Here is a 17,024-nt window from a genome sequence, read left to right on the forward strand (position 1 = left end):
ATCCTTTTTGAAGTCGCTTTTAATAAAAAAAATTAAGATTAATAATATCCATAATCATATTTATTAATAATGTACACATACCTACGTTACAATTCAATTAATAAAAATATCTAAATTATACAGTTTAAATTAATTACAATTAGTTCAGTATAATCAGCATACTTACAAATTAGGTATTAAAAGTTCCACATACATACGTGACAAATATTAAATTTCATCAAGTCATAAAACGCTGTCAATAAACCACATTTTTAGCCTATCATAAATTGAATCAGTAATCATTATTCGACATCATGGTTGTAATTACATAATTATAATATTTATTTGTTGAGGTACCCCTTTGCACTTTATTCTATTCTTTCATGCAACGGTGGTACATACATTTTTGCATAAAAACATGGAATTGCTGATTTATGCCGACGATTAAGATAAATACGCCAGTCATCATGATCGTGGATTTACTCGGCTCGGCCATAGATAAATAAGTAAGCTTCGAATGCTCACTCCATACATATTAAATCACATTTATAATCGGGTCTATCGCGAAATTATTTCGTTACCTTTATTTACCAATGTTCCGACACAGGTTTCACTGGTCGTGGTCCATACATCAGTTGAGGTATGGTACACGTATTATTAATAAGTTTAAAGCTCGCTTAAAAGTTAATACTTGTTAAGCTTAAATGTGAATATAATATATATAATTTTTTTTATATTATTTCCACAAATATTTTGTTACTAAACGACCAGTTTTTGTAGCCATACGATTAAATAAATGTAAATATATAATTAGTTTTGGCAAAGCTGGCCTAACACTTATTTTTATCTATGTGTGGAGTGACCACTCTTATAAGCTTATCTATTTATTTCTCTGTGGCTAAGAGAACATGTTATCAAAAAATTATAACGAAACAGAGACATCACAGTCCAACGCTCAAGTGAACCAATATGAATCAGTTATATTATGATTATACCTAGAACTTTTTTTTATAAGTAATAAAAATATTATTATGACGGGCTGTAACTTACCGGAAAGTTACGTACTTACGAAGAAGGCAATATCGATAACATAAGACATATCGATATTTGTCGATGTATCCTTTTGTCAATATTTTTGCCAATTTTATTATTGAAATTGAAATTGAAATGTAGCATGATGTTTCTGCGTATGGAGTTTAAATCACACTACTCCGGTTCTCTCTCTGTACCTTTCAGCTAGAGCTTTCTGGACTTTTAACTGAATTATTTACTCACAGACTATTTGGGTTCCCATTCAAGAATTTTGCCTTTATCATAACCGTTGAGCGGATTAAAAGTGTACCTATGTACTTAAGTATAACTATACAATATTAAGGACATCGTGGTCATATTTATGTCGCAGGCAAATTGTAAGAATCTGCCGTTTACAAACAGCGTCGTCAAGTTGTGATGGGGTCACGTTCGCCGGGGCGGGCGCGGCCTCATACACCTCCCTTGTTCCAGACGGGAGCAAGGGTTTCCTAGTTAGCTCAGAGGAGAGAGAGGGTGCAGAGTGAGACAAAGAAACACAGGTTTAATGCTGTAGTATAGATCGGCGGGCTTTTATGCCGGTCTATTATAAATCAAGATTGCTTAGGTCTAGGTATCCTAAGCTAGGTACGACGCGGGGGTGATTCTAATTATCGCAACGGTGTGGCGCGGACCCTAAGCTATTCGCGGATTCGGGAACGGTATCCCCTAAGAGTGAAGGGGATGGCGAGACGGGAAGGATATGCGAATCGGGGGGGGGAGGGGAACCGGGTGCCTACGCGTCTGAAAACACGCCGGCTCGACCAGGAGATCAGCTGTCCTCACTGCGGAAGGCGGTGAGCCCAACTGACGCTGTTGTATGGGCGCGCGCCGCTTTTATACGCTCGGCCCGGCGCGCGACGGGTGGGGCGAGCGGGCTGGCACTCGATCGGTTGCCGCGGCTCGATAGGTAGCTCCGCTGTCTGTCACGTGGCGGCGGCGTGGTGTTGTAATGCGCGGCTGTGCGCGCCATTACAAAGTCACAAATATTTTCGAATTGCCGAAGGCAAATTGTTACTTAGTGCGCTCAATAGTGTCAACGTAAACGTGATGGATTTCTGAGGGTGACCATGGTTTGCTGTTTTATAAATTTATATTAACTTTTATACCACACCACGGCCACCAAAATCTCAAGGTCACAGAGAGAGAGAGAGAGAGAGAGAGAGAGAGAAAGAGATACGCGTGGTAAATTAAAGAACTAATTGGACCAAAATGCCGCGGCAAAATTACAAACAGCGCTGTCAATGTCATAAGGTATTTTACAAAATGCAGACGTTTGTACAATTTGCCTTCGGCATTTTACAAGCGGCGTCGTCATTTTACAAACGTGAAAACTTTTGTAAATTGACGACGCCGTTTGTAAACGGCGGATTCTTACAATTTGCCTGCGACATGTACACTGGTTTACCAACGTGTTCGACTCGCGTGCGCTTTATAAATAGAAATATACATTCAGTTTTTTATCTACATCTACGCGTTATATTGATAGTTATCAACATGACATGTTGGATGCGGCTGATATAATTTGGCTGTTTTATGCATTTTTGTCAGTACCGCTACATACAGCTGCTAGTAAGTGTGTTCGTGCACTGTGAAACCATGGCTCCCGAAATTAAATACACCAAGGTAGGTTTGGCTTAATACAACTATTAAATTATTAAAAGTTAAATAAGACACTGTCAAATATATTGTACATATATAAATTAATCTTTAGATTTAAGATAATTGCCTTGCCCTACCAGGGCCCATGTGAAACTATTATATATGTAACACCTGTGTACCATGGATGCAATAAATAATAAATAAATAAATAAATAAATAAATAAATATAGGACATTCTTACACAGATTGACTAAGTCCCACAGTAAGCTCAAGAAGGCTTGTGTTGTGGGTACTTAGACAACGATATATATAATATACAAATACATAAATACATAGAAAACACCCAAGACTCAGGAACAAATATCTGTGCTCATCACACAAATAAATGCCCTTACCGGGATTCGAACCCAGGACCATCGGCTTCACAGGCAGGGTCACTACCCACTAGGCCAGACTGGTCGTAAATAAATATGAATATGAATATGAATAATCAATTTATTTTTAGTAATATGTGCCAAAATTGAAAAACGGTATATCACTTCGGTGTCTATCTTTTGTCTGTCGTAAAAATTTTGTCAGTAAAAAGACTTCTTCTGAAGATTTAGAAAAAAGTGCCCGAATGGCTAGGACATTTTGCAGATACGACTGCACAGTGTCATGTTATTTATTTAAAAAAATTGATAACTGCTTATCCTGAAGCATTTGCTACGATTTTTTCGGTTTTCTAAAGGTAACAAAACGAATAATTTTATTTTATTACTATAGTTGTGTGCTTTTGTAAAAATAATAATAAAAAAATCACAAAGATGACCCAATGGAATAATAGGAATATATTGATTATTGAATACTCTAGGCATTTTATAAACACGCAGCAACTTTTCTCATACGCACTTCTCAAACACCTTGCAAGAGAACGTAGATAAAAAATACTTTAGTTATTATTTGAAAATGTACCTAAAGCTCAGCGGGTAAACATTATCGGAACGTTATTTTTAGATTTTCTTTCTAAAATTGAATAATCATGACGAATGAACATGATTACCGCCTTGTCAAGGCCACTGTTTGACTGGCACAAACATGGAAAACGATCATCATTGTGAATTGCGGTCGGATCGAGCTCTGAGGTGCGCAGTGTAAACAAATTTTAAACGCCTAATCTATTATACTTCGCCCGTTATAAGACGTTCGGCAGTTATAAGACGAAAGTAGAGGGCCCCTGCGAAATCGCCTTTTTATACAAACGTAGTCATCATTTTCCTCTTTGGATAGTAACATTATTGAAATTATTTTGACATAATTTGTTGTATATCAACCACAGCCTCTACGTTTGTATTTTTTTCGAATAATTTAATTATTACAAAACTTAGGAGCATAATTTAATTATTACACCAAGCAAAAATCTAAAAAAGTCAAAACGTAGGGGCATAGCTATGGTTAATATAAATCAAATTATGTAGTAATATGTTCCATAGTGTCAATATCCAGACAGGAAAATGAGGATTACGTTTGTATGGAGAAGCGGCCGTCTCCTTTCCTCTTAAACCTAATAAGACTTGGCACGTACGTTCGGCTGTATTGTACCTATTTTCTTTCTGTTAAAAATTAATAAGTATTTTTATTTCCGTGTAACTTTGATTTTCAATAGATATATAACTAAGAAAAGAACGAAACAAAAAAATATGATAAGTGCGTAAAAGAGCACTTTTCGTGCATATGTTGAAAGTTTAAAGGGCCATATGTATAGTAAAACGTTGTACGATACACGTGCGAATAGGTAATTCGCAACTCGTGTCGAATTAAAACACTCCTTGCGGTCGTGTTTTAATTTATCGCCACTCGTTTCGAATTTCCTCTTTTCCGCACTTGTATCGTAAATAAGTATTACAGTACACATGGTGCTACTTTCTCGAACTAGTGCGTAAAAGAGCACTTTTCGTGCATATGTTGACAGTTTAAAGGGCCATATGGTTAACGCTATCTCTACTGAGCTCGTTCACTTACCTGTAATAACAATGGCATTCTGTTAAACAAAAGCCATTATTTCTTTTGTCGAAGCGCGTGGCCTTTGTGCCTGAGCGCGTGGCCATTGTGTGTGACCCTCAGGCACAAAGGCCACGCGCTCACACAAAAGAAATAATGGCTTTTGTTTAACAGAATGCCATTGTTAGTACAGATAAGTGAACGAGCTCAGTAGAGATAGCGTTAACTATGCTGTAAAACGTTGTACGATACACGTGCGAAATAACTAACTAATAGCGTAAATAACTATTTGTTAAACAGGATCTTGCCTCTACTTATTGACTCTTTTGTAAACATTGCGCATAAAAATTGACAATATTAGGTATTTTGCGGTATATCAATATTGTCCTAACGAATTAATACTTGTAAACTTAAGAGGCCGGTGTCGATTTTAGTCGCAAAAATGTAAAATTGATAGATTTTGTCGGTGAAATTGTACACCTTTTGTTACCTAATTGAAATAACAAGTACTTAATTTATCTTACCTTTTATCAGATCAATTTGTTGAAAACAGACTCACTAAATTAGTAATGTTTGCTTTTCTGATGGACGTTTAGGTAAAGGCGTAAAGCACTAATTTTATATCTTATTTGTAAATTTAGTAAAGTTTGGACAGCTAAACATGGTAATTTTGTATTACACATATCCTGTACTTGACGTTTATCAGACTACATTTTTATTATTATGACTGAAGTAGTGTAAATGAAAGTTAGACGAAATCAATTTTCTCCAGAAATTACTTCAAAACAAGTGACAATTTCTCTGAAAATCGACTTAATTTCAACGTAATTTTGATATTTAAACAATCTACAACATTTGGTGAAACTATTCATATACATCAATTTGTATAATTTACCACCATAAATTTTTGATGAATTTTTAAAAACTGCCCCTTCTTTTCATATATTACCGGTGACGCACGCTTGCGACCTCATTATTAAAAGGCAAGATGAGAAGACGTGCTAATAGAAACCAATACTTGTTATTTAGATATTATGTAACAAAACGTGTATAATTTCAACGACTAAATCTATCAATTTAAAATTTTTGCTCTAAAATCGACTACGGCCTCTTAAAACATGTACAATAATTTCTCCAATTTAGGCTAGAGCTCCGGGGCGCGCTTAATCTACTGTTATAATTATATCGATATTTGTATTTTGTATACCTACAGTAATTTTGTTTATACTTTATTTCTTTATTTTAGTTGTTCATTAACAACAAGTGGGTAGATGCCAAAAGCGGCAAAACCTTCAAAACATATTCTCCTCATGATGGCTCCGTCATCGCAAAGGTTGCAGAAGGAGATAAGGTAAAAAATAATTGTTTTAGTTTTTTTACTTAAATGCACGTAATTTTTAAGTTTTTATATATTTTTAATCTATCTTCTAAATATGTACATAATGTATGTGACTGTATGATATAGTAATCATCCACTATTAATAAGTTGATTCGGAAGTTCGCCTCTCCCTTTTAGAGGTCCGATTAAAATCGATTTTTAACCGACTTCAAGATTTCAAAAGGAGGACGTTATCAATTCGGTTGTTTTTTTTTTATGTTTGTTACTCTATAACTCCGTCATTTCTGGACCGATTTTGAAAATTCTTTTTTTGATTGTAAGTATATACATACAGATTGGTCCCGTTTTTGTCAAAACGCAGTTCTGATGATGGGATCCATGAGGAATCGAGGGAACTCCTCAAATGTTAAAGGCATACATATAGTGATTTTAGTATTTTTATCAACAAATCAAGCATTTACATTTAAAAAAGTGATATTTGATGAAGTGGAACTGCTGATGATGATCAGAACGGAACTCTTCAATAACGCATAGTTCACGTTTGGCGATTTGTCCTCTTCGTTATGATTGGTAAGCAAGTTAGGTTTACAAGAGACATTTTTGTCAAGCTCGAGTTCTGATGATGGGATCCATGAGGAATTGAGGGAACTCCTCAAATGTGAAAGGCATACATATAGTGATTTTTTGTATTTTCATCAACAAATCCAGCATTTCCATTTAAAAAAGTGACATTTGATGAAGTGCAGCTGCTGATGATGATCAGAAATATCAGAATGGAACTCTTTAACGACGCATAGTTCAAGTTTGGCGATTTGTCTTCTTTTTTATGTTTGTTAAGCAAGTGACGTTTTCAAGACACATTTTTGTCAAGCTCGAGGTCTGATGATGGGATCCATAAGGAACCGAGGGAACTCCTCAAATGTGAAAGGCATACATATAGTGATTTTTGTATTTTCATCAACAAATCCAGCATTTACATAAAAAAGTGACATGTGATGAAGTGGAACTGCTGATGATGATCAGAATGGAACTCTTCAACGACACATAGTTCACGTTTGGCGATTTATTCTTTTCGTTATGGACCCAGACCCAAACTTGGACCTGGACTTTTTTTTAACTGCGATCCTCACAGAACCGAACTGCTATCAGAAAAGTGGGTTAGGTTAGGTTAGAACTGTGACCCTTACAGAAACGAAATGCTACTAGAAACGTGGGTGGTTTTACCTCCTTTTAGTTAGGCAAAAGGTGCTGTCTTTTTCATTTCATTGTCTGGAGTGCACCATCAACAATAAGTAACCTTTCAATGGCATCCCCCATTGAAGTCGGTTTTTTTTTCTTAAAAATTATATGAGCAAGTAGTGGCGGGACAGTCAGCGAGTGTCAAATGTTTTTTTACAGGCTGATGTAGATTTGGCAGTGAGTGCAGCAAAGGCAGCGTTCCACCGTAACTCAGAATGGCGATTGTTAGACGCCTCGGCTCGCGGCCGACTGCTCAACAAGTTCGCGGACCTCGTTCAACGCGACACCAAGTATCTCACTGAGCTCGAGTCCTATAATAATGGCATGGTCGTCAACTTGGGCCTTTACTTTTCGGAAACAAACGTGAAGTCCATCCGTTATCTTGCTAGTTTAGCTGATAAGATTCAAGGCGACACTGTTCCTCTGGGTATGTTTAACTATTTCAACAACACACTCATTTTAAACAGAAAAAGGAGTATAGTTACTCGTTTTTTTTGTAAATAGTTTTTAGCTTCGAGCAACACCAGGAAGGGAGTCGCCAGTCAGTATTCGCACTATTTCCCCTCTACCGAAGCACATGCCCAACTGGGCAAGCACACAACTAGCGCGGTGCGTATTGTGACTCATCAGAACACAAAAAGAGATCGAGGTTTGCTAGATTTATCTTTGAAAAATTGCAGGACGATTTGTACGGTAAGATATCGCTTGGGCTCCTCCCTTCCAACGTGTCGAAAGCCGGTGTTGCTCAAAGGTTTAGAGCTCTTTTATTTAGTGAAGCAAGCTAAAACACATATTTCAATGCGTTAAGATTGTTTTTATTGTTGTCAACTGATGATAAAAAGGCTCTTCAAATATAGGTAGTTATTAAAGGAGCATGTTTAGACAATTCGAAACTTAAATTTTCCCTGAACATACTTATACATATATATATACATATATATATATATATATATATATATATATATATATATATATATACTCCTGTTGTTTACGCAACAGGGCATTACAAATACCTAGGTATACAAATACTCATTTACTTATTTTAAGGGCACCTGATGATGATGATGCCGATGTTGAGGATGATGGTAAAAAAACCAAACAGAATTTTTTGAAATGAATTTATTTTTGTATAAAAATAATAATAACAACTAATTAAAAATTAAAAAAAATCCTACGGTATATGGCAAAAAAATCCATTTTATGACAAAAATTCCTTACATAAGTTACTCTTCAAACTGCTGTATCGATTTATATGAAATGTCATCATATATTTATATATAACTACCTATATAGTTTATTTCAGATGGTGACAATTTCACGTTCACTTTGAAACAGCCTGTCGGTGTATGTGGATTGATTCTGCCATGGAATTTCCCCATTCTGATGTTCATCAACAAAGTCGTAACCGCTTTAGCTGCAGGTATGTGAAACGCAATAACACTGCTTTTCGTTTGTTCTATGTTTACGTAACTACCTATTTAAATGAGCTCTTTCATTTGATATGTAACACAGTACTTTATTTTTTAAATTTCTCATTTACCCCCCATGTTTAAAATTATTTGTTTACGTTACATGTCCGTCTTTGGGTCACAAACTTACATATGTATACCAAATTTTAACTTAATTGGTCCAGTACTTTCGGAGAAAATAGGCTGTGACAGCCGGACAGACGGACGGACAGACAGACAGACACGAGTGATCCTATAAGGGTTCCGTTTCTTTGGACATTACTGTCGGGGCGATGTTATGCGATAAGAGCGCCTTGAGTTTAAACTTCGCTTTGAATTTTTCAGGATGTACGGTGGTAGTAAAGCCCGCAGAGCAGACCCCGTTGACAGCGCTCGCTCTGGCGGCGCTGCTGAAGGAGGCCGGCGTGCCCGCAGGCGTGGTGAACGTGGTTAACGGATACGGGCCCGGAGCGGGTACTGCGCTCACGCATCACCCGGACGTTGCGAAAATTTCTTTCACAGGCTCTGTTGAGGTACGTAGGTAACGCATTTATTCGTTTTTATCAGGTACCGTGATGCGCAGTGCTTCAAAACAAGGATATTTAAGTATTCGCTTTTATTTATCTTGTATCTGAGAAGGGGGCATTCCGCCAAAAGGTCAACATTTCTCGGCGATGTGTAGTGTAGTAGTGCATACCACTATACATTATTGCTTTAACGTTAGTCCGTTAAGATACTAGTTTACACAAAAATAAATGGTGACGTAAGTCTAAAGGCCGTAGCGGGATAAGGGAACAATATTAGCCCTTGAGCTGTTTTGACTTGATTTTTTTATATAGTTTACTCACAACTAGTACACGTAACACACAAGATATTGAAAGAAAAGTAGTAAAACGGTAATATATTGGTTGTGAGTAAACTATATTGTAAAAAATCAAGTCCAAATAGCTCAAGGGCAGATGTTGTTCCATTATCAAGTTACGGCCTTTAAAATTTCAGGTTGGAAAGCTAATTCAGCAAGCTGCTGGTAAAGTAAACTTGAAGCGGGTTACCCTTGAACTTGGAGGCAAGAGCCCGCTCATAATCATGAATGATGCTGACCGTGAGTTTCTTTTTATTATACTAATATTATTACTATTACTTATTATTATTACTTTTATTTTTAAGTTATTCGGCAAAACATAAGCAGTCTGATCTGTATAAAATCAACGAAGGTTTTCACTTCGAACAGTAAAATACAGGCCAATTCTAGTTTTAATTATTAGATCAGTATCATATTGGAATGTGTTCTAATTACTAAAACTCGAATTGGCATGTAAGTCAAGATCATCAGTGAGTGAGTGAGTAAGAATAAGAATTCGGTTTACATGCGATTTGTAGTTCAATGCGCATGTTTGGTCCGCTATAGTTAAGTATTATATAAGTTTTAGACAAAAAAATAAACAGCCGTCTACTACTCTACTACTAGATTATTGAGATCAATAAAAATAAAAAAAACTGAGTTCCTATCGGTCTCTATCATCACTTCATCAGACTAGCTTGGTGGTACCATAAAACCACATTGTCCCTGATATTTTATTTATAATCGAAAACGGATTAAAATTTGACTGTTTAGATTGTATCCACCCATGTACCCATTGATCACCCATTCTTGATTGTACCCATGTTTAAAATTTGTTTAAAACATTTTAGTGAATGTAGCGGTTCCAACGGCAGCGTTCGGTGTGTTTAGCCATCAAGGCCAGATGTGCGTGGCCGCGTCACGTCTGTACGTCCAATCTGGTATCTATGACAAGTTCGTTGAAAAGGCAGTGGAGTTTGCCAAAAACCGGAAGGTTGGAAACCCGGCCGATACTACCGTCGATCAAGGGCCACAGGTAGGTATTTACTATATTCGTTCATACGACTTGCAAAATTAGACAAATATTTTTACGTGCCTAATGTAGGTATCAAAAAATATGTATATTCTATATAAAAAGTAGAATGTAAATTTGTTCTAAATATATATAAATAGAGCATTAGCAGTTTTTAACGATTATTTAGTCACACTTTTTTCATTTAGAGGGTGGCTAACTAACGTCTACAGCTAGAAATTTAGTAACACCACAACGACGCAATTAACCTGACATTTGCATTGTAGTATGACATTGTAAGGCGTTTTTGCCAAGTTAATTTTAATATTTCTGAATAGGTGTAACTATGCAAAAAAAAAAAATAAGCAGGGAAACGCTCTATAAATATATACTTTATATATTTTTGCTACAGAACATAAATAAGTTACCTATATGTATAAATAAATCTGTGGCCCTAGTGAAAAAGGGTACAAGTCTCGCGCAACTTAGCGCAAGTTACGTGGAACTTACACCCTTTTACACCTGCGCTGCGCGAGAATTGTACCCTTTTTCACTAGGGCCACAGAAATAATGATAAGTATAGTCAATAGTGCATGACGTGCCAAGAATGCCCATTACTGCATGGCTCTTATACTTTAGATTTTATTCATATCTACAAAACCCCGATTTCGGCTGTTATGTGGCTTGGCCGTGTCGTTACTACAAGAACTATTTTATAATAAAAAATAATGAATAGTAAATAAATTGTGACAATTGCGAAATTGTTTTTTGTGTACTAAGACTATCTTACATACCAAATTTCAGCTTCCTAGGACTTCAGGAAGTACCCTAAAGGGTTTGATGATCACCAGTGAGTGAGTGAGTGAGTCAGTGACGAAATCGGTTTTTTTAGATAATAATAAAATCTAGGAGCAATGCACTTGAATTTTTTTATACCGAATAAGTCAACTATTGACATCATATTCCGAGAATTTTGTTTATCTGGTATTAATCCATACCTATAAGGGTAAGTTATAAGGGTTAAAAATAACGATGAAGCGCTTCGAGAAATCGTCTTGGCGGGGGCACTACTGTGCCCTCAGATAAGTATAATCTATTAGTTAATGGCGAATCACGAATGCCCATTACTGGGTCCATTTTAAAACCGAACTTTTACCGTTTAACTGAGCCAATGAAATTCTAGACAATTCGTATTTTAATTTAAATCCTTATTTTATAGTCATTCAATTATTTAGTTAATAAGCATAATATTGTCATTAAATATGTGAGCAGATGCTTTTCATATTGTTGTGAATAAAAGAATACAGTAGCTGTAGATAAAACATAATCATCCGCTGGAATAAAATGTCCACACCACGTCCACACCTTTAAAAAAAGTTCATTATTTAGTAGTTAATTAGGCATTTACCTAATATTTTCATGTCCAGATTGACAGTGAGATGTTGGAGAAAGTGCTCGGCTACATCGAAAAGGGTAAAAAAGATGGCGCGAAACTGTTGACTGGCGGAAAGCGTATCGGCAAATCTGGCTTTTATGTCGAGCCCACCGTCTTCGCTGACGTCAAAGATGACATGACAATTGCCAAAGAAGAGGTACGCGTTGCAATTCTTAAACTTTTCTACTTTAATCGCAATGACGCAATCGAGATCCTCAATTGCGATTACCCAAATTCTATTTTACATCGTAGATAAATAGATACCTGTTGTTTTAAGAGGGAGCTACTTAACGCCAAATTGTAGTTGTTATATTGAATTCTTACATATTTTTACAAAGACAAATGCCATGAAAAAATTTGTTGGCTCGATAAAAAAAACACTAAAACATTTGACGGTCTAATTTTCATTTAATTTAATTAATATATCGTTACTTTCGTTACCCTGCATACGATAAGATAATTTTAGTTTAAAATAACTAGAGATATAGCGGAGGGATTTGACTAGCAAAATTTTAAACAGAAGTATACTTTCAGTTATTGAGGTTAAAACGTTAAGTAAAACCCGCGCGATCGCCAAATCTTCCGTCGTAAATTTCGCGCGGAGTGCCATATCTTCTGTTCCTTTGTAATTTCCTAGCTTTACGCCCCTTCTTAAGGTCCACTACCACCACTCTGATGTCTAAGTCTTTGATTGCCTCTCTCTCAGCCTTAAGTCCGCAGCAAGCTCGGCCGAATTTACCAAACGGAGTTTCGTTCTCGTTTTAAAACTACGTGTTGGATTGTAATGAAAATTTGCACACCTGTAATTAGGTTATATAGCTCGAGCTTGTTTGTAGATATTCGGCCCTGTTCAGAGCATCCTGAAGTTCGACACGCTGGAGGAGGTGATCGACCGCGCCAACAACACCAGTTACGGTCTCGCTGCAGGCATCTTCACGACCAACATCAATAACGCGCTGCAGTACGCGAAGCACGTGGAAGCTGGCAATGTCTGGTGAGCTATTTTTTTCCAAATATTAAAACATTTTAAACTCTCGCAATTAGTGCACATATTTAGTGATTAATACGGCTGTCATTCGTAACCACAGCTGGTGAAACCCAGCTGAAACGTCGGATAGGGTAAAACTAATGTAGGTAATTATATCGCATTGGAACCGTTATAATCACAAAATATTTGAGAAAAGTCCATATAATTAATAGGAGTGTTGTCTGAATGTCGGATAAAAAATAGATATATCTATACAGCTTATAAAACAAAGTCTCCCACCGCGTCTGTTTGTTTGTACGTTCGCGATAAACTCAAAAACTACTGAACAGATTTTAATTCGGCTTTCACCTGTCAATACAGTGATAGTTGAGGAAGGTTTAAGTGTATAATTTGTTAAGGGTAACCCGTGCGAAGCCGGGGCGGGTCGCGGGTTTGCATTAAGACTAAATTAAAGAAATAAATGAAGATTTTTTATTTTTAGTAATTATATAAGTGCTTTATCATGCGGTAAACGTAACCATTAAAATATGCAAGAATGTTGTTATATATATAAACCTTTTAAAAGAACATTCCTATAAGAAGCACAAGGACAATTCGAAATGTTTCCTGCCCTGCCGTTCGTGTCGTCGGGTTTGGCCTTCGATATACCTAATTGTAAATGGTACTAAAATGGCTCACTTTTCAGGGTAAATGGCTACGGGATGACGGGTCAACAATCGCCGTTTGGCGGGTACAAGGACTCCGGTGTCGGTCGTGAGGGGTAAGTGCAGTTCCTTTCAGTATGTTTTGCTCTTTCATCACAACCGCAGAAGTGCTAAATGTAAGATTTTGATTTTTTTCTTTTATTTTCATGTTTAACATAACATAAGCGTGGTCTAGCGGTAAGAGCGTGCGACTTGCAATTCGGAGGTCGCGGGTTCAAACACCGGCTCGTACCAATGAGTTTTTCGGAACTTATGTACCTATGAACTGTAATAGATGTCATATATTAAAAAAAAGTGACCCGACCTTCACCACTGGAGGGCTTAGTCACTTTTTCTTTAATAGGTATATGACATCTAATACAGTTTTTAATTTATATATAGTAGTGTGACTACTTAAACCCTCTGGGTTGGATGGTCATTTGGCAGTCGCTTTTGTAAAAACTAGTGCCTACGCCAATTCTTGGGATTAGTTGCCAAGCGGACCCCAGGCTCCCATGAGCCGTGGCAAAATGCCGGGACAACGCGAGGAAGATGAGTGCTTACTTAAAAAACACAAATCAATATATTTAATAAAATAATTTGATTTGTTCCTAAACTTGTTTATGTACCTATGATTTTTTTTTCTCAGCTTTTTAGCTATTTAGTGCTTCTTCCGGCCAGTTGTTAAGAAAGGCGTCAAAGTCGTGTCGCTATCTCCGCCTGGGCCTGCCCCGCCCACGCTTCTTCGTCGGCATCCACTTGGTGGCTACCTACGTCAGCCGGTGGGCCGATAGGTGTATCGGGATGCATACGAAAGACGTGGCCGGCCCAGTCCCATTTGAACCTATGAAATATCATTTGATATTTACCAGTCGCTTTTCGTTGAAGGAAAACATCGTGAGGAAACCGGGCTGATCCCAATAAGGCCTAGTTTACCCTCTGGGTTGGAAGGTCAGATGGCGGTCGCTTTCGTAAAAACTAGTTCCTACGCCAATTCTTGGGATTAGTTGCCAAGAGGACCCCAGGCTCCCATTAGCCGTGGCAAGTTGCCGGGACAACGCGAGGAAGATGATGATTTTTATGTTTAACGTACAATTTAATTTCAGTGGATTAAATTGCGTCGACCCTTATTTGGAAGTAAAAGCCATTGCCATCAGCTTACCAAAGAAGTTTTAACAACGCAAAGAAGCGGAGTCAGCTACTAAGGAGCAACAACAACCCAATCTGTGTTTTGTATTAATTATTTGTTATTAAAATTGTATTGATTGTATGATAAACTGGATTTATATACAATTACAGATATCTACTTATTATCCTCTAAGATTTTATTTAAGTTCCGTTGGCAACCCTTTTTGCAGGTTTGAATTTTTATCTTGGTGGTGAAGGACCTGTCTCAGTCACTTAACCTAACAACACGTTGAATAGGTACCATTGGATAAGAGGTAAGTGCGTATCGCGAACCATTGGAGATGCAAGCATCTATAGGCTACGGTGACTGCTAGACATTAGCGGGGCGTAAGCTCGTTTGCCACCGCTAAGGTTTAAAAACTTAATTCAATTTACGGCTGACAGAGCTTAATCTCCTATTACTCAAGAAGTAAAATCCAGTTCCTAGGTAAAACAATCTCCGCTCACTGCAACGCTTTCCTTTAATCTCCAGATCTCCAATTAGCTTACTAGGGGTAAATAAAGATTTTTAAAATGTGACATTGATTTCATATTAATATCTGTCTCCCGCTTGCGCTCATATTATTTATGTTTGTGTGAAGGGAATGCACTGCGATTAATATATCAATATTGTATATTTAAATCTAACTGTGCCCTGCCGTAAGTCGTATGTGTGGTGTACTATAGACATGAATTAAGTACAACGTGTATAAAATGAATTCCAGGAATAAATATTGCAGCTTCACCAGAAAATTTCGTGTCTCAAACACGTAAGAAGTGGTACTTTACAGGTTGGCCCAAACATATTAAGTACGTTGACAAATAATTTTTAGGATTTTTTTCTTCCTTTTCTTTTTCAAAATGTCATTAAAACTAGTTGTTACACTCTTATTATCTTTATACACAAACGCAAAGCTTGTTAACAACAATATGTCTAAGTAAAAAAAAAATACAAGGCATTTTCCCTGGATGAATTCCGAATAGCAAAGTAAGCAGATTTACCCCTTCACTCATAAAACTTTACAAGCCTCAATAAATTATGTAATTTATGTTTTACGACTTGCTTACAAATACAAATCAAAATGACAGATTAAGACAAACGATTAGGGGAAGGTTGTTATCATTGGACCGGCGCTTGAAATGGACCATCTAAATATTTTAAAACCTACGCATGCTAGACAGAGATAGACAAGTAACGGGTGTTTTTTTAGAGGTTTGGTTTTTAAATTGGCAACACTGTTTGTAGTGATTGTCAATTTGACAGTTGGCGGTATATTTGAAGTCAGTACGCTTTGCCATTTTCACAATTCATAGACTTACTTCATCACAACCCTTGCAAATTGTGCAACAGCGCACGCCACCATCAATTTATTGCGGGAAACATTCGATGAGCGCATAATTTCCCGTAATGGCCCTGTGAACTGGCCTTCACGATCGTGTGATCTCACACCTATGGATTACTTTCTTTGGGGATATGTAAAGTCACAGGTCTACGCAGATAAACCACTGACGTTGGACCACTTGGAAGCCAACATTCGCCGCGTTATTGCCAATATATGGCCCCAGATGCTCGAAAAAGTGGTCGAAAATTTGACTTTCCGATTACGCTTCATTCGAGCCAGCTGTGACGCCCATATGCCCGAAATCATGTTTAAGACCTAATGGCATAAGAATATATCTTTGAAATAAAACGAATACCATGATAATAAAATTATTTTTACGTGTTTTATTTCATTTTGTATTTGTAATACCTTTAAAAAAACACACTTTACAAAGTGTTCTTGAGCGATCCAAGCGGTCCCACCGCTTCCTCAGCCGCGTCGCGCTTCTCGGCGACGAGTGATGTAAAGCAAGTGTGTTTCGAGCGTTGGCGATGTAATAATTACGCGAAAGAGAAACGCAAATAAGTGTCATTATATTTGCATTTGTTTGAGTGTATTGACGTATGATGGTTAGAAATCTATTAATCATTAAATTTATAATAATCTTTTCTAGCCAGTTATTTTCGTTATTTTTATTTTTTTGTTATTTGATACCTAGTTGCTATCAATGGACCGCATGTATGTCCTATCATCGGACCGGTCCAATCATGGCAACTTTTTTTTTTCAGTTTTAAAAATGTCACCTAAAGAAGGCTGCCATACATCATGTACTTATCTTCCATTTATATATTTATTTACTTATTTGTTTCCACGCAAATAAAAAAGTAAAAATACATTTAAAAAATGTCAATTTCTACAAGT

The 17,024-nt window shown here is 36.8% G+C and overlaps 1 protein-coding gene across 2 annotated transcripts; it reads left to right on the forward strand.

Annotated features, from left to right (window-relative positions):
* The first annotated feature begins 2,565 nt into the window (after positions 1 to 2,565).
* On the forward strand, positions 2,566 to 14,858 carry LOC134743607 (aldehyde dehydrogenase 1A1-like). 2 transcript variants are annotated; one of them, XM_063677169.1, is made up of 11 exons: positions 2,566 to 2,673; positions 5,876 to 5,980; positions 7,367 to 7,634; positions 8,511 to 8,627; positions 9,001 to 9,188; positions 9,655 to 9,757; positions 10,348 to 10,532; positions 11,936 to 12,100; positions 12,780 to 12,937; positions 13,617 to 13,691; positions 14,721 to 14,857. In XM_063677169.1, the coding sequence occupies exons 1-11, from the start codon at positions 2,584 to 2,586 to the stop codon at positions 14,788 to 14,790; spliced, it is 1,524 nt and encodes a 507-aa protein (XP_063533239.1). In that variant the 5' UTR covers positions 2,566 to 2,583; the 3' UTR covers positions 14,791 to 14,857. The 2 variants fall into 2 exon arrangements, with proteins under 2 accessions (XP_063533239.1, XP_063533240.1); XM_063677170.1 differs by lacking the exon at positions 5,876 to 5,980 and having other exon boundaries at positions 2,622 to 2,673; positions 14,721 to 14,858.
* Positions 14,859 to 17,024: the final 2,166 nt, after the last annotated feature.

Source organism: Cydia strobilella, chromosome 8 (genome assembly GCF_947568885.1).
Source record: "Cydia strobilella chromosome 8, ilCydStro3.1, whole genome shotgun sequence".
Taxonomy (NCBI): Eukaryota; Metazoa; Arthropoda; class Insecta; order Lepidoptera; family Tortricidae; genus Cydia; species Cydia strobilella.